This window comes from Cynocephalus volans, chromosome 2, assembly GCF_027409185.1.
Source record: "Cynocephalus volans isolate mCynVol1 chromosome 2, mCynVol1.pri, whole genome shotgun sequence".
In the NCBI taxonomy this organism is placed as follows: domain Eukaryota; kingdom Metazoa; phylum Chordata; class Mammalia; order Dermoptera; family Cynocephalidae; genus Cynocephalus; species Cynocephalus volans.
Genome location: NC_084461.1, coordinates 122165931 through 122191729, shown reverse-complemented (window position 1 = coordinate 122191729; position 25799 = coordinate 122165931). Strand labels below are relative to the sequence as shown.

General features: G+C 38.5%; 1 protein-coding gene across 1 annotated transcript in view; it reads left to right on the top strand.

Annotated features, from left to right (window-relative positions):
- The window catches only part of ETF1 (eukaryotic translation termination factor 1), a 28191-nt gene extending 4563 nt beyond the window's left edge, over positions 1 to 23628 (top strand). The window contains exons 3-11 of the mRNA XM_063087080.1: positions 14537 to 14712; positions 15112 to 15251; positions 18677 to 18815; positions 19140 to 19330; positions 20320 to 20449; positions 20704 to 20859; positions 21228 to 21292; positions 22250 to 22397; positions 22674 to 23628. Of these exons, the coding sequence (XP_062943150.1) occupies positions 14537 to 14712; positions 15112 to 15251; positions 18677 to 18815; positions 19140 to 19330; positions 20320 to 20449; positions 20704 to 20859; positions 21228 to 21292; positions 22250 to 22397; positions 22674 to 22756 (1228 nt within the window). The 3' untranslated portion in view covers positions 22757 to 23628. The remainder of the gene's footprint in view (positions 1 to 14536; positions 14713 to 15111; positions 15252 to 18676; positions 18816 to 19139; positions 19331 to 20319; positions 20450 to 20703; positions 20860 to 21227; positions 21293 to 22249; positions 22398 to 22673) is intronic.
- Positions 23629 to 25799: the final 2171 nt, after the last annotated feature.

The window sequence follows — 25799 nt, the reverse complement described above, 5'->3', positions numbered from 1 at the left end:
CTTATAGATAAATAACATGGACAGATTGGTAATCTGTATAATTCGAGTAAAGTATTAAAATGTGTTTGAGTGCCTTCTCCAAGTGAACATTGTTGATTAACAGAACATTCATAAATAATGATAAAAAGAATGTTCTCAAAGGACTGAATTTCAGGTACTTTATACTGTATTTCTCAGTATCCATGAAAGGCAGGTTGTAACTAAAGTGATATTTTGTAGTCTTTTTTACTACCTGAACCATTCAAGATTCAGGCTGTTAAAGAGGGCCTTTTTCATCCTTTTTTCTATCCACTTCCCCCACCCCACCATCTCTGGTTAGATAAAAGATCATATGAGAGAAAAGTCAAGAATTAGAATATTTTAAGTTTCATGAGCAAAGATTGAGGTCCTGGTGGCCTCTCACTAACTATCTGTTTGACCTATGGCAAGTTATTCTTTACAGGCTTTGGTTTCCACACGTGTTACTGTGGACAGTAATCTTAGTTTGGGTGATTACAATTGAGATAATATGAGTTAAAATGCCTAGCATCACTTTTGCCATATAGAGAGTGCACTGCATATGTTAGCTCTTTCCTTTTGTATGCACAAACATTGATCCTTTAGAAATATCCTAATGGAGAGTTATATTATGAAGGGATCAGGGTACAGATGCTATCAACAGGAAAGGGAAGAGGGGAGATAAGAGTATATGTGATAGGGTGTGGTGGTATTCCACAGTCTCTTCCAAGTGTCGTAGGCTGCCTGCCTCAACTCAGAACTAGTCATAACAGCCATCATATTCTGGCATGGTGTTCTATGCACTGTGGACCTAATGAACAATTACTGCCTTTGAATTTCAAGTCTTGACAGACTTCTCATTGTAATAGCAGATATACTTACCCTTCCAAGGAAGGAAGGCTTACTCTGGACACACTCCTAGGTAAGCAAGTGTACCTAATTAGAATACCATTTAAGGCAGAGTGCAATGTAGGTTACAGATCATCCTGTTTTTTCCCTTCCTCCGCCCCCAACACCAGTTGGGCCCTTTCCGCAGAGGGCTCTCTTTATTTGAACTTTGGGTTGAGGATATGCTCAGTGCAGTTCAGCCCCTCATGCTGGAAAAATGTTTGGTTGTAAAAAAAAGTGTCAGCTTTGCAGCAGGGCTAAATGGTCTTAGGTCATATTTGTTTTTGTTTTTTTAAAGATGACCGGTAAGGGGATCTCAACCCTTGACTTGGTGTTGTCAGCACCACGCTCAGCCAGTGAGCGAACCGCCCATCCGTATATGGGATCCGAACCCGGGGCCTTGGTGTTATCAGCACCGCACTCTCCCCAGTGAGCCACGGGCGGCCCCCGATTAGGTCATATTTGAAGAGTGGGAAGGAGAAATTTGCCTTCCCACTGCTGGATCTGTCCAGCTGAGAACGTGGACAGCAAAAATTTCTTCTGAGTCTAGCCTATTTTCCAGGGATCTCAGAATAGAACCTTCTCCTAGAATACATTCCGTAGGTGTCTGTTAATTCTTCAGGAGCCTACTATCTTAGTGAGGAGGAGAAGAGATTAGGGAGATTCACAGCTTTTTTTTTCCCCCAGCAGGTTAGAAATGATGAAAGTATGAGGTTTCTTACTGGGGCACTATCCTGAAAGCATGACGAGGCTCCCTCTGATAACAGCTTTATCTTGTGCTGATTGACATACTTGTCTTTACTCTTGTCACAATCCTTCCTACCAGGACTGAACATTTTCAGGTGCTTGAAAACTGATTTTTTTTTATTGAAACATAATTGATTATACCTATTTGTTGGGTACAGATTTGAACATCAGTACCTCTGTACAATATGTGATGATCAAATCAGGATAATTAGTATACTCATGTTTCTAAAACATAATCTTTGTGACCTTAACCAATTTCTCACTAATACCCCTTCTTCTCCCCCCTTCCCACCACTAACAGCCACAGTTCTCTTCTCTTTTCTTTTGAAAGGTCAACGTATTATTGTGATTGTTCTTTCTTTCTTTCTTTTTTTAGCTCCCACTTACGAGCGAAGACGTCATATTTCTCTTTCTGTTCCTGGCTTATTTCACTTAACAGTTTTCTCTAAATTCATTCATGTTGCTGCAAATGGCAGAATTTCATTCTTTTTTATGGCACAGTAGTATTCCATTGAGTATATATACCACACTTTCCTTCTGACAACTGATTCTGGTCATGAAGATAACTGCATGTTGGGCCTGTATTCTTCTGCTTACATATTTTTTTTTTAATGTGACCTGTGTACACATTTTTGTTTATCTTCTAAGATCTCTTTTAGAAGAAAGATCCTAGTTAAAAGTTTCTTTTTCCTGCCATGACTGTGTTCTTCTAAACTAGATTTTTCCCGAAACACACATCTAGGTATATGAAAAATGAAGCCCACAAATATTTTTATTATAATCCAGTCAGCTAACAAGCTTTATCAAACATCTGCTGTGAGTTGGGCATTAGTCATTTCGGAAGAAGTGCGTAATAAAATGAGAACATGGCCTACAACACAACCCTGGAGTATAATATAAGCTCTTTCCAGCCCCATATTAATAAGTATAGAATAACTCAGTACATGTTGAAGGGGTTTAGTATAAGGAGATGATTAGGATCTTGAATGAGGTGTTGGACATTATCAAAAAGGAAAAGACATTGTGTAAATACTTGGGCAAAAGTTAGTAAATTTCCTGGGCAAGGCAAGGGTTGTCAAAGAATGTTACTTTAGGCATCAATATTATTTGGTTGATACACTATCTTTGATACAATGGTGGATTGGAGCTGTAACTGATCTGCAACTTTGATATTGTAATTGAAATCCATTCTTGATTAAAAGCCAGTTAGCCTAAAATGAGATCCAAAAGCTTTGTGTTGGTTGATAGTTTGTAAGCTGTCAGGGTATTGACATAGTGCAGAGTATTTGCACACCTGTGCCTTGTTGGTAAAGTTGGCATGACAAAATTTTAACAGTCCTAACACAAGTTTGCCTTTCCACCTAAATAAACTTTAGTTTGCAAGAAATGAAAATGTGCTTGTATTGATCCCCAAACATGCATTCCTTAATGCCTCTGATACTTTTAGCTATTTACTTAAGAAAAGTTCTCTTCCTGTTGGACTACCCTATTTTCTGGTATAGCTCCAGTTGAGCAGGGTGGATCCTCAGGAAAAGGCATAGGGTTAGAGATTCATCCCTTAGATGTGTGGGGTTTTGTTTGTTTCTTGTGGGTTTTTGTTTTTGTTGTTGTTTTTGCGGCTGGCCAGTATGGCTGAAGATGTGCTTTAATCAGTCAATGAAACTAGTTTTCTGAAGATGAGTAGATGAGTAGCATACATTTTGGCTCCTCATAACAACTCTGTGAGGAAAGCAATTATTGCCATTCCATGGATGAAGAAATTAAAGTACAAAGAGAGTAAGTAGGTGCCTAATATGACATCCCAGTAAGGGGCAGTGCCAAATTATGTTCCCGCTTTTCTGATTTCAAAGCTTGTGATCCTAACAATTGTTTCATACTGCTTTGCTCTTTGGTAAGTATTTATTTTGCTAAATAGAAACATCTCCCATTCTCTTCTGAAAGGAGGATTTTTGTCCAAGGAGATTTGTAATTTACTAGAAGGAGCAGGTGTGCCGAGACCCAGGAGCAAAGATAAAAGAAAAACATGCATGCTATTTGCACAACTACCCTAGGAAGAACTTGAGTACTGAACATGTTTATTCGTAATGAGCATCAGTGGTGAGGGAAATAACTTGTTGCTAAATCCCTCCCCAGAAGCCCATTTGTGTATTAGAAAGAAGATGAAAAGGAAGGCTATGGCTTTTGCTTTATTTGAAAAGTACTTCTGTAGTGGTCAACTTCATCATCTATAGGGTTCCGAGTAGAACACTAGTAGTAAGTCCATGGTTGTGATTGCAGTCTCCTGGCTTTGCACCATTGTGAGAACACTATAGAAATTTTCCAGTTTCTGCTGCTCCCTGGTGGAATATTCCACTAGGTTTGTTTTGTGAACTTTTCTTATTAAGACGAAGTAAATGCCTGTAACTGTGGAGAAAGTAATACTCTAGCAAATGTGTACATTTTTGTTTTCTGTGACTGAGTAATCCTTGTGCTTTTGAGGATAAAACACTAAGATGAACCTTTGCAAACTTTATGCTGAAAAAAAGTTGGGACATCTAATTTATTCTGTACCTTAGGATAGAGGCTGCTTTAATGTCTCAGTAAGTTCAAATCTTGGTATTCTCCAATCTAGTTATAGCATCTGACTCTAAGGTCAATAATAGCATAATCCAATTTCAGATAACTTTCCTAGCCCCTTTGAACAGTAACAGAATCTTCCCTCCTAGTTTGGTGTATTTTGATAGTTGAGAATAAATCTCTGCTTAGAAGAGAGTGTATACAGAAGAAGACCCTATTATTAATCGTAGGAATTAACCATTTATTCATTCATCAAATGATTGAGCACTATGTACTACAATGATTTCTGCCCTCAAGAAGTTTATATAGACCTAGTTGTAAGCAATGTGTGGTTTCATTGTTTGATACTTGGTGGAAGAGAAAACAAGTAAGATACCTGGTCCTTTTGGAGTAACTGATTTCCAGGTAGAAGTAACTGAGTTTTGGTTATATCAAAATGCTGAACCTATGCCACAAGTGTAGGATAATGCCACTTAAGCTTATATATAATATAGGTATTTAAAGTTTTAGAGGGGAATGAATCTCTGTAATTCTCCTTTATGATAAATTATGAAGAACAGAATTTCCAGAGTTCTGGCCATATTGTTTGAGTTTAGTTCTTTTGTTCTGTAGAATATTTGGCAAGACTTGTAATCCCATAAAGGTGAACACCACCTAACCACAAAGTTGGCTGTTACCTCTCTTTGAACTTACCCAGGTTCAAATAAGACTTCAGCACCACCTGACAATACTCCACCCTCCCCCTCCATTTCTAGCTGTGCTATGATGCTTCTTTCTGACTTGTACTAGTGGGGTAAGAGGGCACGGGGAGCTCCATCTAGTTACCGTTTAGTGATTACTTACTATCTACTCTCCAAGCTAGGCACTTGACATATATTACCTTATAGAATCCTCATGACCTTGTGAAGTAAGTAGAAACTGAGACCCACAGGGATTTATGTAATTTCCCTTAGGTCACACAGCCATTAAATGATAGGACAGGACGTGAGCCTGAGTCTGCCTGATTCTAAAACCTGTGCTCCTATTCTATTCTCATATTAAGCCCATACCAAAAAGATTGCCTTAGTTTAAAAGCTGAAACTTCATTTCGTGCACTTAACAGAAAAGGAAAATGGAAATCTCACAGTGAATAAAATAAGGATGGTTTTGGAAATGAAGTAGAAATGGGGAAGGAACTGATTGATTTTCAGCTGGTGATCTGCTGAAGATATAATACAGTTGGCTTAGCAACTTTCCGAGAAATGATCTAGTTGAGATTTAAGTTGAGCTTTGTGAGACAGGAATAGATGTGAACTTGAAAGGCGATGATGAAAACCTTGACCTTCCATGTTGTAGACCAACCAATTATCAAACAGTGGAATGAAAGCTTCTTGGGGAGCAAATACTCTAAATCCCAACTATGGGAGTATGGTAGGCAGTCTCTAAAATGTTCCTGGTCCTAACCTGAAAGTAGTTCTATTACTTAGAATTGATGAGTTGGATGGCAGGGCATTTGATGGAGAGTGGGTGGCTGGTAAAAGTTGGGCATCTCTGAGCTGTCACAATTAAGTGTGGTTGTGTTACAGCTAGGATGTCTTAGTCTGTTTGAGCTGCTATAACAGAGTGCCACCAACTGGGTAATTTATAAAGAAGAGAAATATATTTCTCACAGTTCTGGAGGCTAGTAAGTACAAGATCTAGGCACTGGTAGGTTTTGGTGTCTGGTCAGAGCCCAGTCTCCACTTCCAAGGTGGCACCTTGAATGCTACATCCTGCTAGAGAAGACGAACAATGTTCCTCACATAGTAGGAGAGAGAAAGACCATTTTCACAAGCCTTTTTTATAGAGGCAATCCATTTATAAGGGCAGAACCCTCATAGCCTAAACATCTCATCATGTCCTACTTCCCAATATCATTGCATTAGGGATTAAGTTTCCAACACATGAATTTGAGGTGATACATTCAAACCATAGCATAGGGTAAATGCAGCACATGGGCTCTCTGGGTACTTCAGGTGGAAGGTGAGGTTGTAGAAGCTCTTTGTCTTCAGCTGCAGAAAGCAAGCCAGGCCCAGTGATTCTCAACCCTAGCTCTGCATTAGAATCTGTTGTATTTAAAAATTGAGACTCTGTCTCACCCACAGTTAACACCTCCCTCATTCTCCTATTCAAGAGCTATTGAGTCCAAATGGAGAGAGGGGGGATCTTTTGTATCTGAGCATTTAATCTTTTATTTAGCCTTTTTAGAAGCTGTTCAAGGATTCTGGAATTCTCATGCACACTGGTCAGTGGATAAACCTATGGGAACCACTTTTTTTTTTTTCCTAAAGTGTTATTGAGCATTGTTGATAACGATGCATATTTGTAAGATCTTTGCAAGTCAAAGGGTATCTAGATTTTCTGGTATATTTCTAATCACTATCTACATCAGAAGTTTCCTTGAATCGAAAGTCTGGGACCCTGCAATGCCTAAAGTTACACAAGTGCATATACACACCCAGCACAATCAGGATTTCTCTGATCACCTTGAGTTTTCTTTTTCCTTAGAGATCTTTCAGTCCTGGCAGTTCAAGTAAATGTTTCCCCATCCACAGTGCTCAGGGGCCATGAATTCTTGCATTGGATGAGTAGCTGGTGGTACCATCCTAATCTCCTTGTCCTAGGGAGAAAGACCTTTTCTTATCAAAAGCCTCTTTTTGAAAGTGAGGAAAGGGAAAGCTGTCAGATATTTAAATTCCCTTTCTTCCTGAGTTTTGTTTTTGGGTGTTTTTGTTTTTTACTTCTCAAAATACATTGTACTTGATTTTCATGCCCCTTTACTCGTTCCTCTCCACCACCACCACCCCGCCTCCCCATCATATCTGTGCACTTGACTTAAATAGTTCAAGGAATTTTTGTAGTTATTCTGTCTTCTTCCCCCACCCTTTATTTGTTTATGTGTTTATTATTTAATTGTTAGCTCCCACAAATAAGTGAGAACGTGGTATTTCTCTTTCTGTGCCTGACTTGTTTCACTTAATATAATTTTCTCTAAGTCCATCCATGTTGTTGCAAATGGTAGTGTTTCGTTCTTTTTTATAGCATAGTAGTATTCCATTGTGTAGATGTACCACAGTTTCTTTATCCACTCATCAGATGATGGACATTTGGGCTGGTTCCAGCTCTTGGCTATTGTATATAGTGCTGCAATAAACATTGTAGTACAGGTATCCCTTCGGCATGATGATTTCCATTCCTCTGGGTATATTCCCAGCAGTGGAATTGCTGGGTCATATGGTAGATCTATCTGTAATTGTTTGAGAAAACTCCATATCATTTTCTATAAAGGCTGCACCATTCTCAGTCTCTTGGATGTTAGCCATCCTAACTGGAGTGAGATGGTATCTTAGTGTAGTTTTGACTTGCATATATTACAAAGCTATAATAACCAAAACAGCATGGTACTGGCATAAAAATAGACACACAGACCAATCGAATAGAATAGAGAACCCAGAAGTCAGTCCACACACATACAGCCATCTGATCTTTGACAAAGGCAGCAAAGCTACACACTGGGGGAGAGACTGCCTTTTCAACAAGTGGTGCTGGGAAAACTGGATGCTCATATGTAGGACAATGAAACTAAACCCTTATTTTTCACTGTATACCAAAGTCAACTCAGTGAATTAAAGAATTAAATTTACATCCTGAAACAATAAAACTCCTTAAAGAAAACATAGGGGAAACACTCCAGGAATTAGGAGTGGGTACAGAATTCATGAATTGTTTGGGGTTTTTTAAAAATTTATTTATTTCATTTAGTTACATCACTCTCTATTTAGTCTGTTTACAACTACTTTTTCCTCCTGTCTCCCAGCTATTTCATTTTTCAGAAGTTAAACCTCTGGGTGGAACTACTGATGATGAAAGCTTCTTTGATAAGGGAAAATGTCCATAACACCAATGAGAACAAGAAGGGATCTGAGAGCAAAGGTCCGTAGGAGCTTTATGGGGCACATTGTTGTATGTTGTGTCTTGTTTTGCCCAGTTTTTACAACCTGCATGTGAATATTGCTGTACCTCATGATTCATTGGCTCTTACTGAGTAAGTGCCTTTTGATTTTGGAAAAGGAATATAGTAACAGCAGAAAAGTGGAGGAAAACTATTAAAATTAAAGAAGGTTGTATTTTTCCTGTATAGCTAGCAGCTCCTTAGTTAAAACTTTATTTCTCATTCTCCCCTGAGGGTGTTTGCTCTACTTTAACATGAAATATTCAGCTTCCTTAATTTTATTTTGATGTTGACACAAACTGGTCTAACAACTTGATTGGCTTGGGGGAAGGGGGGTAATTTTTTTTTTTTTTGGACCAGTAAAGGGATCGTAACCCTCGGCACGGTGTAGTCCACACCACGCTCAGCCAGTGAGTGCACCGGCCATCCCTATATAGGATCCGAACCCACGGCCTCCAGCGCCACACTCTCCCGAGTGAGGCACGGGGCTGGCCCTGGAAAAAACTTTTAATCTGCTTGTATTAAACCTGCCATACAAAACATCAGGAGTTATTGAAGTACCCTTTAAATGTTTAAAGTAGAAGTCATCCATTTAATAATCTACATTTCCTCCTCACAAGGCAGGTGTCTTATAATAAAGGTGAATTCAGGAACTTAAGGTTTCCTCCACAGAGGGTAGGTAAAGGCATGCAGGGAAACTAATGAAAAGTAATTTTTTGCATGTAATTCACAATTCAAAAGGAGTAAGAAGCCAGGACTAACTTTCAAGTAGTCTTTCAGACTTAGCAACTTGGTAGAAATCTACCAAATAGAAACAGTTCTTTGGCAAGCTACACTTCTAAGCCATTTTTTAAATAGAATCCTATAACAAGATCATGTTCCTAGGTGTTTTCACTACTTTGTCCTCTCCTGAATGTTACATGGATGTGAGTGTAAGATTGCCCAACTATGCTATACAGTAAGGTTACTTAATGTTTATCTTAATCTATCTGCAGTGGAAAGCAAATAGCTGCTTATCTTAAGGTCATTGCTTTGCCCTCCACATCATTATCTTGCTTTAAGGATTGCCTTCAGGCATTTTGGGTTCACTCACTTAATTGGTCCCAACATCATCTTTAGCCTCAAATTTCCCAATCCTTTGGGGTTTGGTGCCTGTTCTCTCCTCAGCTCTGAGCCTTCAACCCTGCTGTCCTTGGAGCCCCTTCTTATTCCATTCCCTACTGATTGCCTCTTTGCTCGTTCCATCTCCTAGGAAATTACTCTGTAAATCAAAGCATGTCAGCTTTTTAAAAAACTGAGCCCTTCTTTTAAGAAAGAATTCCCTTGGTCCCTAAAGCTTCAGAGAGCCCCTCGAGTGAAGATATATGTCCCCTTGAGGACTGGTCATTGAAAAACAAGCTCAAGCCAGTAAAGTTGGTATTCAAACTTATCTATCCTCTTCCCCCCACCCCTCGCAGTTCTTTTGTATTTTCACGTTCTCCATGCACATGAGTTGACTCCTGCATAGGGACAAGGTAGGTGGCACCTATAATCTAGACTTGTGTTTTTAGTTAAATTACTTGCTCAATGTTTACATCCTCTCCCAAAGAAAACTCCTTTTCTCCTCCTTGCCCTATGAAATTTGACATAACTCCAGAAAGATCATCAAAAAGGTTTTTCAGAAATTTTGTTTTAGAAGCCTAGGAAGTGTTTATGACGACAACTGAAGCTGCTTATTATAAATTTCCTGGATTCCCTGGTTTGGCTGGAATACTTGCTCCCCTAACCAAGGGATGGCAGCAGAGCACACATCATACTCTTCCTATGTACTGTCTTCGTCAACTTGTAGTTTATAGGGGAAAATAACACAAAGGTTATGAACCAGCTTCCAGCTTTCGAATAGACACTCCAACAGAAACAGTGCTGGTTTTTGAGATATAACTGACAACCTGAGAGTAACTATTTTCATAGCAAAGGACTGGATAGCCAGCTTTTCTGCTTATAAAGAAGACTCTTCTCTGTCTAGAGGACCTGTGGAGTTGACCACTAGGAGAAAACCTCCAGGGAAGGGTCTCCTGTAAATGAGATCCCTTTGCAAAGCAGATACTGAGGAAATACATCATGGTGAACATTTATGGAATTAATTTTGCTCTATGAAAATGTGTTTCCCAGGACCCGATTCCAAACACCTATAGTTAAAAAGCTAATATAGGGGGTTTCTTTTTGTTGTTGTTCCCCTCACAGTGCTGCTTTCCTTATTTCTTACTAGTTACTTGGCACATGAGCCCATTTGCCTTCACATCATAGCCAGCTTTCTAATTGCTTTTTCTTGCCAGCTTTCACTGAACTCTAGATATATGAAATTCTAGTAAAGCTGGCATATTGGGCTACTGTGAAATTATGCAAGCCCAGTAATTAGGGGAAAGTCAGGCAGGCTTCCCAATTTATCTTTCTTTGGTCCACCTGCTCTCCCATGACACTAATGATCATAACTGTTAAACTTGTTATAGCCTTTAAGGGCCTGATCTGTAAGGATCTCAGGAAGTAACTTTATTACAGACTCATTAAGTATAAGGTAGAAACATTTTGTGGAAGGACACCACATTTCTTCACATGCTTTGATTCGTATCAGATCAGCCTTTGCCTTCAAGATGTAGATCAGCTCAATTTATACTGATAGCTATTTTAATAAAGCCAGCCTTTAGATCTGGTCGGGGCAGATTTGGGGCTTTTAAATTTCCTATGTGTTGTTGATTCAATTCTGTGTATATTGCCACTTGTTCTCCTTATAAAATTGGTAAACTAGTTTTCTTAACATAAAATTAACAATTTATTGATAATTTAGTGAAAACACAAATTTACTTTTCTTGGGAAAATATGCTTTGGCTTTTCTAGAATAAGCTGTGAGGCTAAGAGATCTTGAAGAGAATATCCTATTATATGTGTACTGTCATGTTTTTCCAATAGGTTTTTTTATAGCAGCTTTATTGATGTGTAATTTACATAACAAAATTTACACCCTGTAAAGTATATTATTCACTGATTTTTTAGAGTTGTGCAACTGTCATTACTAATTTTTTTTTAATACTAACTAATTTTAAAATGTTTCCATCAACCCAGAAAGAAACCCCATACCCTTTAATAATCACTCCTTATTCTTCCTCCTCCCTGCCCCTGGCAACCAATGATCTTTCTATCTCTCTAGATTGCCTATTCTGGATATTTTGTATAAATGGTTCTACACAATATGTAGTCTCTTGTAACTTTTACTTGGTATAATGTAAATAAATATATACACACTTCATTCTTTTTATTGCTGAATAATACTCCATTTTATGAATGTACCACATTTTGTTTATCTATTCTTTCAGTTGGACATATAGGTTGTTCTCCTTCGTGACTTATGAATAATGCCTCGGTGAACTTTCAAGCACAAGTTTTTGTGTGTTACATGCATTTTCATTTCTCATGTTACATACCTAAGAGTGGAATAGTTGGGTCATATGGTAGGTCTGTTTAAACTCTTAAGAAACTGCCAGACTGTTTTACAGAGTATCATACCACTTTACATTCCCATCAGCATTGAATAAGGGTTTCAGTTTCTCCACATCCACATCCTATATCTACTTTGAAGAAGTGTCTGTTCACGCCCTTTGCCCATTTTTTATTTGGGTTGTCTTTTTGTTGTTGAGTTGTAAGAGTTCTTTACATATTATAGGTATTCTTTATATAAATTTTGTCAGATATGATTTGCAAATATTTTCTGCCATTCTGTGGGTTCTTTAATAGTAGTTTTCCCATGTTTGGGTATTAACAAGAGTTTATTACACTTGTATTTTCTAGAGTAAGAAGACTTGGGCAGAATGATGAGAAAAGGAATGAAACTTAGAGAAACCTTTTTTGCAAAGGAACTACTTAGAACGAACTCCCCAGATTAATTTAATGTGCCTCCAAGGTTGATAACTACTGTTTTGGGCTGGCCTGTTAGCTCAACTGGTTAGAGGTTAGCCTTGTAATGCTAAGGTCAAAGATTTGGATCCCCAGCCACCAAAAAGAAAAAGAAAAAAAAAAAAGAGCTTAGAAGCCGCCACAAAGTATTTTTTAAAAAAAGAAAAGAAAAGAAAACTACTGTTCTAGGGAAATATGCTTTTGAATTTTTTAACATATAAATGGACTGAGTAGATGATGTGGTTTTAGGTCTTTTGTTTTTTTAATCTTTGAATTTTATTGTAAAAAAAATACATAATATAAAGTTTACCATCTTAACCTGTTTTTTTGTTTTCTTTTGTTTTTGATGGTTGACTAGTACAGGGGTACGAACCCTTGACCTTGGTGCTACAAGTTGGTGGTGCTCTAACCAACTGAGCTAACTGGCCAGCCCCATCTTAACCATTTTTAAGTGTACATACAGCTCAGTAATGTTAAGTACTTTGTTGTACAGCCAATCTCCAGAACTCTTTGTATCTTGTAAAACTGAAACTCTATATCCATTAAACAACTCCATTTCCCCTATCTTCTATAGTCACTTGCAACCACCATTCTGCTTTCTGTCTATATGAATTTGACTACTCTAGATACCTCATATAAGTGTAATCATACAGTATTTGTCCCTTTATGTCTGGATTATTTCTCTTAGCATAATGTGTCCAAACCTCATTCATGTTGTCTGTGTCCAAATTTCCTTCCTTTAAGACTGAGTGTGCAAGTATCTGTTTGAGTCCCTGCTTGTGTTCTTTTGGGTATGGACTTGAAATTGGAATTGCTGGATCATATGGCAATTGTATGTTTAATTTTTTTTAGGAACCACTGTACTGTTATCCATAGCAGCTGCACCATTTTACATTCCCAATAGCAATGCACAATGGTTCCAATTTCTCCACATCCTCGCCAACAATGTTATCTTCTAGTTTTTTGTTTGTTTGTTTTTAATAGTAGCTATGGTAATGGGATAAAGTGGTTTCTCATTGTGGTTTTGATTTGCATTGCCCTAATGAGGTAGTATGTTTTGATATGTAGTTGTTATGTTTTGATATGATATATTTGCCTCAAGTTTAACTAGGAATATTGAAATGAGGTATTTCTTAACTGGTAGTAATGATAAGTATCTTGGGCAGGTGCAGGTAAAAATATGTTTCTGGTATCAGTCAGTATTGAGAGTGGTTGGTGGCTGCTCAGAAGGGACCTCCCATGTGGAAGGGCCTTGGTGATATCCTCCACAGTTCAGTTTGGTCCTGCTTTTTATTTCTAGATACTTGAATTTGTTTGGTCACCCATAGTTGACCAGACTTTCAATGTGTTGCTCTTTTTATTCAAACTCAAACACAATTGATACATAAAGTACATGCCTTTTACAGAGTGAGTGAGTGTGTGTGTGAGAGAAAGAGAAATTTGTGTGGTTTCCAAAGCTCTTCTTTCTCATTATCAAGGTACTTAGGGTGCTAAATTAGTGATGATAACTTTTTATGGTGAGCCTGGAATTTAAAGAAAAGATAGAAGAGAATGTTAGGTGGTATTTTGTCTAGATTTTGGAAAGATTTGTTGCATCGTCCTGGCATGGTATTTCTCACTGAAGAGCCACGAGATTTTAAGCCTTGGCTGTGGATGAGCCTCACTGCCACATTCCAGCCTGCTGGCATTCCCTTAGCATGGGTTCTCTCTTCATCTTTGGGGAGTAAGGTGTTTCCCAAGCATTTCTTCAAGTGCCTTCTTTATGTAGCTAATCTCACTCAACTATTCATTCAAATAATTGAGTACCACTACAGTAGACTCTTGAACAAGCCTGGGGTTAGGGACACTGACCCACAAGCAGTTGAAAATCCATGTGTATATGTACTTAACTACTAATAGCCTACTGTTAGGTAGACTACCTAATTGTTTGCTCAGGTAGGTTGTACATTTGTTACATACCTAATCAAAAATTTTCTGATATATTTATTGAAAAATATCTGCATATAGGTGGACCCGTGCAGTTAAAATCCATGTTGTTCAAGAGTTTGCTGTATATTCTAGGGCCGGCCTGCGGCTCACATGGGAGAATGTGGTGCTGATGACACCAAGGCCCACGGGTTCGGATCCCTATGTAAGAATGGCCGGTTAGCTCACTTGGGAGAGCGTGGTGCTGACAACACCAAGTCCAGGGTTAAGATCCCCTTTCCGGTCATCTTTTTTTTTTTTTTTTTAATGAGTTTGCTGTATATTCTGGACACTTTCCATAGATTTGGGTATACTTTGGTGAACAATACCAGTATAGTCCCTACCTTCCTGGTCACTTTGAAAGTGACTTGTTTCTATTACTTGAGGGGGTTCTCACTCTAGCTCACTTTATAAAATAGACATGAATTTTAAACTTTCTACTTAAGTGGTGTTTGAACCTCTAATGAGTTATTCTTTCTTCCACAGCAATGGCACCAGCATGATATCATTGATCATTCCTCCCAAAGACCAGATTTCACGAGTGGCAAAAATGTTAGCGGATGAGTTTGGAACTGCATCTAACATCAAGTCACGAGTAAACCGCCTTTCAGTACTGGGAGCCATTACATCTGTCCAACAAAGACTCAAACTTTATAACAAAGGTGATCTGGAGCTTGGTCATTTTCCTTTACTTTGTTTGTCTTGGTTATATTTTCCTCTTAAATCACACAGTGGTTCTTTGTCCACTAATGTTTCCTTCAGCCAGCTGTCATCAGTGTCTCTTTGGCCTTGGTGTTTAACTTTTGTTTGTTTGTTTTGTCTTGTTTTTTATTTATTGAAAGTTAAGTAGAATTTACTGTACTTAAAGGAATACCTACTGAAACATCTCAGAAGTTTTAAAACTAGGGAGAGAATTCTCCCTGAGAGTTTTAAGGATATTTCTGCTTTATGTAAATTATGATTTAAAGGGTCAGGGACAATAGTCTGTGGGGAACATTTTCTGTTAATTAAGGAAAATTAGCTGTGGATTAAAATAGAGAAATTGTTTGTGTTCTTTGCAGTACCTCCAAATGGTCTGGTTGTTTATTGTGGAACAATTGTAACAGAAGAAGGAAAGGAAAAGAAAGTCAACATTGACTTTGAACCTTTCAAACCAATTAATACATCATTGTATTTGTGTGACAACAAATTCCATACAGAGGTAAGAAGTGTGAGCACAGAACATTTTCTTCACTCAAGAAAGAAACCCCATACCAGTTAGTAATCATTATTTATTCCCCACCCTAGGCAATCACTAATCTATTTTTCATCTCTAGATTTGCTTATGCTGGACATTTTATACATAAAATCATATAATTTGTGGCCTTTTGTGACTAGCTTCTTTCCATTGGTTTATGGTTTATCTATGTGGTATCATGTATCAGTACTTCATCCCTTTTTAGTACTAAATAATATTCCCTGGTATGGATATGCCACATTTTATATATTCATCAGTTGATGAACATTTGGTTTGTTTTCACTGTTTGGCCATTATGAATAATGCTGCTATGGAATTCATGTACATATACTTAGGATTAGCAACATAGGAAGAAAAAGAAATTCATGTACAAATTTTTGTGTGTGATCATATGTTTTCATTTTTCATTGGTATATATCTTGGGGTAGAATTGCCAAGTCATATAGTAACCATGTTTAACCTGAGAAGTTGCCAGACGGGTTTCCAAACAATTGTAACATTTTACATTGCCTGCTATTTACAAAAAGTAAAAGAACATATATTTATTATGACTCTAGTCATTAAGCATGTTGAGGAATGTCCTAAACTGGTTTTGGAGAACTAATTAGAGGCAAAGAAATAATTGGCTATTTGATCTCCCATCTCTCCCTATGTACCAGTGACACTTGCTTATATTCCTTGCATCGTTAGTTTTCAGCTCACAAATTATAAAATTTTTAGTAGGACTATAAGAGTGTTTTTTTTTCTCTCTCTCTCTCTCCATGAAACTTTTGAGTGACAGAGCTGCCATAAGATGAACTTTAATGGTGGAAAGGAAACCTCATTAGAGTGACCTAAATCAGTCAACAGTAGAACAATCAAGAATTCACAGCTGGCTCCTAGTTCAGTCTCTTGCCTTTCATCGACCTAGGGAAAACCTCCACAGTGGAATTAGAACTGACATTTGTCGACACAGTTTACAATGGATGATTTTTTGCTAACTTGACGGGAAGTCCAATTCCAGTTGGATCTTGGTCGACTGCGTAGACAATCCAGACTGTTTTTCTCTTAGTTACCACAGTCTCCTTCTGTAGGGTGGGGAGGCTCTTAGCCACGTCCCACTTACCTGTATCTGGTTTGGTAAAAACAGATTTTAAATCTTGTTGATTTAAACAGTACTTGGTACCCGTGCTTTCTGGCTTTAGCTCACTTGTTAGCCTTAATTGGTTTTTCTAAACCTTAACTCCTCTTTGAAAGTAGTGTTTTGTCTTGCTGCCTTTGTGTATTTTGGCTTTAACTGATATGTCAATAACTAGAAATGAATGTAGTATACTTACAACACAGTTTATGTCCTGTTTAATCAGGGTAATTATGCATTCTTATAAGGATAAGTCTACTCCCTGATAACAGACATTGCAGTTAATCAAGCTACCTAATAGAGATCATTATGATGAGGTTACATTTTTAACATGTGCATTATTTATGTCTTAATGCTAATTATTAAGTATGGTTTCATTAAAGATGGATTCTTGGTTGGTTAATCTGCTGTCTAGTAAATTATTGAAGGAACCATGTTCTTCCTTAGTTAAAATGGAATGAGTAATAATTTCTTAGTTCTCAAGAGATTGCCACCTGGCAGTTAGTGATCTGTCAGGCTCATAGTATTCAAACTCCATCATGAAAACTCATATGTGGGTTCCAGGACTATTTAAATAATTTGTCTTTTGGGAGGCAGAAATAATGGGGGTATAATGCTAACCCAAAAGGAGGGTTTTCCCCATAAAACTCAGAATCATTAGCTATAATACTTTAAAACTGAGTTTCAGTTTTATATCCAGATATTAATGATGCTGAAGACATGGGAGTTAAATGAAGCATTTTGAAACTAGATCTTTCTATAGACTGTTTCTGGGTTTTGTACTCCTGTGCTCCTACTCAAGTTGATTTACATGAATTCTCATTTGTCATGATGGATACTACCTATTAATGCTAGGATTATTAATGGTAACAGAAAGTCAGTTTTTGGAAGTTAGAGCCTTAATTTGAATGTTATGCTCCATAGACTACCATCAGTTTAAATCAAATTAAAAACTAGGAAGAGGGGAGCTGGCCAGTTAGCTCAAGTTGGTTAGTGTTATAACACCAAGGTCAAGGGTTCGGATTCCCTAACTGGCCCAGCTGTCAAAAAAAAGAAAAAGAAAAAGAATTAGGAAGAAGTTGAGCCCTATGACTCTATTGAGTTTTGAGGGGAAGGGGGTAGGTTGGGTTGTTTGTTAATTTTTTTACTGTAGTAAAATACACATAACATAAAACTTAACTATTTTTAAGTGTACCGTTTAGTGACATTTATAATATTGTGCAGCCATCACCACCATCAATCTCCAAAGTTCTTTTCATCTTGTAAAACTGAAACTCTATGCCCATTAAATACTAATTCTTCATTCCCCCTTTCCTCCAGCTGCCAGTAACCACCATTCTTTCCATCTCTATGATTTTGACTGCTTTAAGTACCTCATATAAATGGAATCCTACAGTATTTCTCTTTATTTCACTTAGCATAATGTCCCTGGGGTTCATACATGTTGTAGCATATTGCAGAATTTCCTGTCTTTTTAAGGCTGAGTAATATTCCATTGGTATGTATATACCACAGTTTATTTATCCATTCATCCATCAGTGGACACTTGGGTTACATCTAAGTTTTCTAGGTTTCTAAGATGAAAATATTGTGAATAATGCTGCTATAAAAAAATATAAATATCTAGGGCCGGCCCGTGGCTCACTCGGGAGAGTGTGGTGCTGATAACACCAAGGCCACGGGTTCGGATCCCATATAGGGATGGCCGGTTAGCTCACTGGGTGAGCATAGTGCTGACAACACCAAGTCAAGGGCTAAGATCCCCTTACCAGTCATCTTTTTTTGTTTTTTGTTTTTTTGTTTTTTTTGTTTGTTTGTTTTTTTCGTGACCGGCACTCAGCCAGTGAGTGCACTGGTCAGTCCTATATAGGATCCGAACCCGCGGCGGGAGGGTCGCCGCGCTCCCAGCGCAGCACTCTACCAAGTGCGCCACGGGCTCGGCCCCTTACCAGTCATCTTTAAAAATATCTATTTATATATATATATATATATATATATATATATATATATATATATAGGTTTTGGATTCACATGCCCAGGTCAGGTATGTTGAAGGGCTTTACATAGATATCATTGGTTATTTCTGCATTAGGTTCAAATTTGTCCATAAGAGTTACATATTTATAGCTGAAGTCTGTAAATTATTCCATAAAATGATTTTCCACAATACTCATGATAAGTGGGGTGAAAGCTTTATATATGTCCTTCTGGGTTTTGTCTTGACTGGCAAAACTTTGGGGTTTATTGTATGGTGCTTGTGTTTGCTTTTCAGGCTCTTACAGCACTACTTTCAGATGATAGCAAGTTTGGTTTCATTGTAATAGATGGCAGTGGTGCACTTTTTGGCACGCTCCAAGGAAACACAAGAGAAGTCCTGCACAAATTCACTGTGGATCTCCCAAAGAAACATGGTAATATAGGAGAATATGAACCCATGTACTTTGTGCATAGCAATAAGGAAACAAATAGTATGATTCGGGGAAAAGTAAGTCCAGATGATAGGGAGAGAAGCATCCTAGAATAATTCGTGCCTCATTGGTGCTTATGGCTCTTCTCTTGACATCAGAATTAGTAGTCACTCTCTGAAAATGAGTAGGAGTTAAGGGAATGGTGATTTTTCTCTTTGTCTTTTTCTTAGATAATGGCATGATTGATTATTTTATTACTTTTGCATTCACAAGGCATCTTGTGCTTCTTAATAATTTCCTTTTTCTCTCACCACTTTTGCATCAAAGGTAGAGGAGGTCAGTCAGCCTTGCGCTTTGCCCGTTTAAGAATGGAAAAGCGACATAACTATGTTCGAAAAGTAGCAGAGACTGCAGTGCAGCTGTTTATTTCTGGAGACAAAGTGAATGTGGCTGGTCTCGTTTTAGCTGGATCAGCTGACTTTAAAACAGAACTAAGTCAATCTGATATGTTTGATCAGGTAAGTGAGAAGTCGATGCTCCATTATATGAGTCTGTAGGTGGGAGTAGGTGAGTCCTCTGTATGAGCACTGGGACACACACTTCTTTTTTAATCTACATTGATAGATTCCCTGGGTTAAAAACCTAGCTCTGAGTTATACAGGTATTTATTGGGAAACATTCCCCCATACTTTTCTGGGCCCTTTCTCTCTTTTTTTTTTTTTAAAGATGACCGGTAAGGGGATCTTAACCCTTGACTTGGTGTTGTCAGCACCACGCTCACCCAGTGAGCTAACCGGCCATCCCTATATAGGATCCAAACCCGTGGCCCTGGTGTTATCAGCACCGCACTCTCCCGAGTGAGCCACAGGCTGGCCCTGGGCCCTTTCTCTTTGAAATCAGCTATTTTGGGGTGGAATCCTAGGTTCTGTGGAGATCTCTGGTTTAGTGGGTTGCCATAATTGGCTTTAAGATGAAGTTTGATTTCAGAGAAACTAGAAGCTGTTTTTTACTATCTTTTTCTGATTTATTCCTGGAGGTAAGTAAAGCAGTGAAACTTAGCAATATGACAAAGCTGATTAAGCCTAAAGCATTTAATCCAGGAGTATCTTTTGGTTTGTGACATGGGCTCAGCTGTGACACATTCCCAAGGTATTCTTCTGGAGGAGGTAGCATTATGGTAGAAGGTTGACCAGAGAAACTGTCTTGTACTGTATCACCTTATTTGGCAGAAGCCAAATGCTTCCCGCTTTTCTTCACAAGAAATTTATTCTTTGCGTTTAATGAGTTATGCTATAGTAGGTTTAATAGAATGTGTGATATGATTGGCTGAGAAAATTTATCCTGGCAGCCTTGCTCACTGTGAGAGCAGCTGTTGAACAAATTGGGCTCCTTCACCATATTTAGACTTCAGTGATCATAATGCTGAACTTCACATACCATTAAGAGATAGCAGGTTTTGGTAAAGATGTTTTGAAGTACTAATGATTTTTTTTTTTAATTGTATCAGAGGTTGCAATCGAAAGTTTTAAAATTAGTTGATATATCCTATGGGGGTGAAAACGGATTCAACCAAGCTATTGAGTTATCTACTGAAGTCCTCTCCAACGTGAAATTCATTCAAGAGAAGAAATTAATAGGTATCAATGAAATACAACTACTTTATTCTGTGAAATGTGTTTTTGTGTGTATGTATGTATGTATGTACATGATTGTACGTATGAAACAAGATACTAAAAAGATAAAAGAGAGGAAGATTTAACAATTTTATTAAAATCTTCTGCCTCAATGGAATCATTATCTTTAACCTTTTTTAGTCATTAGGTCTAATAAGTATGTTTGTATCTACATGGGACACTTAATATATGTCCTGTTGACCTATTCCTAATCACAGGACGTTACTTCGATGAAATCAGCCAGGACACGGGCAAGTACTGTTTTGGTGTTGAAGATACACTAAAGGCTTTGGAAATGGGAGCTGTAGAGATTCTAATAGTCTATGAAAATCTGGATATAATGAGATACGTTCTTCATTGCCAAGGCACAGAAGGTATGAGAATTAGAAAATAAGGTTGCTGTTTGTTATTGACCTGTGTATTCAGGAAGCCTGGGGTGGAGATTTAGGAGGAATGGCTAATTTCGGGTGCAATCAGAAGGCAGATCTGCCCCTTGTTCCCTTCTCTTTTGGTCTGTAGCACATACATATATTTTTCTGCTTGAACTGTTTAATGTCTGCTTAAGATTGTTAAATTTGTTGAGAATCAGGACTATATCTTGAATGTCTTTGATGTTTTCTTATGTTAAACATTGTGCCTGGTAGACACTCAGTGTATGCTGACTAACTTGCTTATAGAAAGAAGGTTGATAGAATGAGTCATGAGAGCCAGGTTAACACATTTTTTCCTCCTGATACTACAGAGGAGAAAATTCTATATCTAACTCCAGAACAAGAGAAGGATAAATCTCATTTCACAGACAAAGAGGTATGTGGTTGTTTTCTTGGCTTGGTGATACATGCAAGGAAGCATACATCCATGTGTTAGAGCACTGGCAACATAGCGACAACCTTAGGAAACCAAACCTCATACTTGTTGAGAGAGGGCAGTGAGAGGTGGTTAGCTTCTATCTGCCACATACCTCTCTGATTCCAAGGAAGGAGGCTAAGTCATGGTTACTGTGGCCTCTTATTTTTCTAAAGTAGTTAAACAATCAGGAAAACATTCTCATTACCCTTGAAGTAACAGAAAGGAAGATTCAATTTGAATAGTCTCTCCTGCACTGTGAAACCTGTGGTGCTTTCTTCACTTTATCAGCTTTTCCACTGCAGTGGCTTCTCTGGGTTTTGTCTAAATGCATTACTGTAGTTTGAAGTGCCACCTTCCATCTTATATGAGATAGCTCTAAGCGGTAGCTTCCTAAAATTCTGAGTGGGAGGACTTTTTTTTTTTTTTACAGAGCCTCTCCCAAAAGCATTTCTGGTATGTCTCTTCTGGGCTGTTGAATGAGTGCTACCTAGAAGCACTACAACAGCCTGACTTCTAGAGTCAACAGCAGGAATTATAAGTTGAAAAACCACTGAGTATGTGCTGATAGTTCATTACTGAGGCTAAAGCCTGAGGAGAAATGTTTGACATAATCAGAATTTCTCTACTGTTTCAATGATGTTACCAGAAACCAGATTTCAGTTAAAGAGTTTTACTCACATACACACACACACACACACACACACACACACACACACACACACACACACACACACACACACACACACACACACACACACACACACACACACACACACACACACACACACACACACACACACACACACACACACACGTAGTGGGAGAATGAGAGTGATGGGGGTGGGAGGTGAGAGGGGCTAAGCCTTTGATATTTCCTAATCCCATTGCTTTTGTATCTTCCGGTCACCTCTATAGACAGGACAGGAACATGAGCTGATTGAGAGCATGCCCCTGTTGGAATGGTTTGCTAATAACTACAAAAAATTTGGAGCTACATTGGAAATTGTCACAGATAAGTCACAGGAAGGATCCCAGTTTGTGAAAGGATTTGGTGGTATTGGAGGTGAGTAGTAAATCAGCAAACTGAACTTAAAACCAGGGTTTCAGGCCAAGGCCTTTCCTGGCTACCCCAAAATAAGTTACTTCAGGTGAGGTGTGCTTATTATCTACTGAGGCAGGTGGTTGGGGCAGCAGGTAGCCACAGTTTCCTTTGTACCAATTTTTACAGTTACTTCTTTGCTCTCTATAATTCTGCAAGAGAATTAGGCTTCCCTTGTTAGAGTGATGCCTCTCCATTCCATGAACACAAGTAATTTTGCCCTTTGGTTTGTTTCCCCAGGTATCTTGCGGTACCGAGTAGATTTCCAGGGAATGGAATACCAAGGAGGAGACGATGAATTTTTTGATCTTGATGACTACTAGGTAGTCGACATGGGTCTGGCAAAATGTGCCTCACCCTCCAGCATCCAACCCAAGGAGCATACCCGTGGTGGAATCCAAACAGATCCCTGCCTTACAATTGGAATGTTTCCAGAACTTAATCCATGAGCATTGGATATCGAAAAGAAAACCGAAACAAAACCAGACCCAGCCCTACACTTTGGTTTGTCATGGTATCAGCGCAGCAGCCTACAACTAAGTTCCTAAATGCCACTTTGGACTTATTTAAAAAAGAATCCCAGTTTTTACTTTTACTCGATGGTGAAATTGGTTGCTCTTGTATTTTATGGGAAAAAAATGATTTTTTTAACCTTCATACATAGAAGCAAAAGTACTTTAACTGCTGTAAACCTTCAAAACTTAATAGAAGTGAGATCATACTGGTTTGTTTCTTATTTTGATTGGAGAAAAATTAAATTGCTGCATTTTGCAGTGACCCATTTACATGGCATTTTCAGCGTAGACTGCATAAGAAATATATGTGGTGAAATGTTGGAGCCATTTCTCTCTCGGTCTCTGTTTAATGTTGAAAGGGTGAGCTAATAGGAGGCAATTTCAACTTCACTCCCTCACACAACCCCTCCCCCTCCAGACTGTCAGTTTCAAGGATGCAAACTGCATTTCAAAGTCAAACTGACTCATGAAGCAGTTGGGCCAGTGCACTGTTTACTTCCATCTGTTTGACAGACGCATTTGTGCCCAGCATTTGGGAGCCCTTTATATCAATTGCTTCGTCAAGGGTCCCCATAGTCAGCCTACTAGAAACCAGTTTAGGGTGGATATGATGGGGCTTCTGTGCTATTGCTGGGATTGGGAGAAATAAAACATGCAATTTAAGTGGACACAAATTTAAAGATTATTTTATTTTATTTTGCTTGGGTCTATCTTTGGTAAAAGGGAGGTGGTTGTGTTTTCCTTGTGTTGGATGGCATGAGATTATGTGAATGTTTTGATTTTAAAAAATGAACTGCAAGGTTTTTCACAGGAACGATGGACAATACATGTATGACTGTGCATGTAATTATAAACCCCTGACCTCCTGGTGGGGTTGGAGCATCTGTTTCAAATGTGGGACTTACAAGCACCTCTCATGTGAGAAATTATGGGAGGAGGGTGGGAAGGGCAGGGGCGGGAAGGGATGGGACACAGCTTCTGGCACTGTGGACTTAACCATGTTAGATCAAAAAGTTGGCCTAAAACCTGAAGCTTATGCTTCATGGCTGGACTGTAAGTTGGACTTGAACCCAGCTGACATGCAAGGTCATGGCGTGCCTGAGGGGTGACAGTGAACAAAGTGTATAGGATGTGCCCAGTGGTAGCAATGGAAAAAAGTATACCAAATGGACTTTGAAGGACCAAAGGTTTTAAAAGTCAATTGGTATCACCCTCACACTGACTAAGGTAGTGGGGTGCATTTGGTTTTCAAATTGGGTACTTTTAACACTTTAGTGCCTGACTGCTGTTCTTCACTGACTTGACTCAGTCACTTGTAGCTTTATTGGTCTGAACCAGCTCCTTGTTCCCAGGTTACAGACCTGCCTATCGTTCCAATAATCCTGTTTCACTTGAATGAAGGGAGTATGTCTTAAATGTAAAGCTTCTGGTTCCACACTGTACTCTGAGGTCCAGATGACTGTCTATGAATAACCTGATGTCTCAACCCCCAGTAAGAAGAGTCGATTCTTTGGTGTTCACCAACGTGGGAGGCGTCACCAGAACAGGATTTTTGCTTTGGGCTCTGCTGTTTGTTTGCAGAACACCCAAGAATGAGCAAACATGCTCTCTTCACAGCAGTACCTTAGGGTTTTGCCATTGTAAATGGGTCTGATGTGATATGACAAGACCAGAGAAATTGGATGTAAATTTACATTTTTGAAAATGCTTGTTGTTTCACATGATACATTTAGGGTATGCAGCTCCTTTTGTAGTTTTTATTTTTACTATTTAAGTTTGGAAATGATGCCAAATTTTTGTATTTCTTTAATCAATGTGTTCTCTTGGGTGATATATATTGAATTATATATTGATGTGTGTATCAATATATACTGATATGTATTACACTTACACATACAAACACATAAATAAGAGGGGGTGAAAACCGTAGCCTTTGCATTCTCTATAGCCTCTTCAGAGAGATCCTAAGCAGCAAAATCTTGGTGTTGTGATGTACAGAAATGGAGAAGAGTATTAAACCATATTTAAGAATATACTTTGTGTGCTTGAGATTTTTTAGGAGTGTTCCTAGAAAGGTCTGAACTATGGAAACTGAGTGAGCTATCTGAGGCATACGTCAGATTAGTCATGGCTAATAACTTTTCAGCCTTCGATTTGAGTTTTCACTGCATTTGCCTGTAGAAGGGTATATGCAAATGATGTCTGATGTCATGATCCCAAAGTCATTCTAGAGGAAGGAGGTTCAAATTGCTGGAGCCAAACTAATTCATATCTTCCCCAATTTAACATGCACTTCAAAGAGAAACTTGCCTTTTTTTTTTTTTTTTTTTTTTAAGGTTTTTCAAGTGTGTTATCCTGTAATTCAACATCCCATGGAGGTAGATGGTATACCCATTTTACAGGTGATGAAACAAATGAGGTTAAGTTGGGCCGGCCCGTGGCTCACTTGGGAGAATGTGGTGCTGATAACATGAAGGCCACGGGTTTGGATCCCTGTATCGGGATGGCCAGTTAGCTCACTTGGGAAAGCGTGGTTTTGACAACACCATCAAGGGTCATCTTTTAAAAAAAAGGTTAAGTAGCAGCTACTTAGGGATAAAGCCAAAATTTTATCCCAGGCCTAATTCCAAAGTTGATTCTGTTTCTACACCTGTTTGCTTTTGAGTCCTATAATAGAATGGTCCAGATGAAAGGAGAAACTAGGCCTAGGCCCTTTCCCTCCCACTCTGCCTCATCTTGCATACCTTGCACTAGGCAGGAGAATAATAGCCCCATCCAAGACAAGAGCAGAAGAGGGTTTGTTTCATTTGCTTTCCCCAAAAGTTGAGGTGCTTAGAGCCTCTTCTCTTTG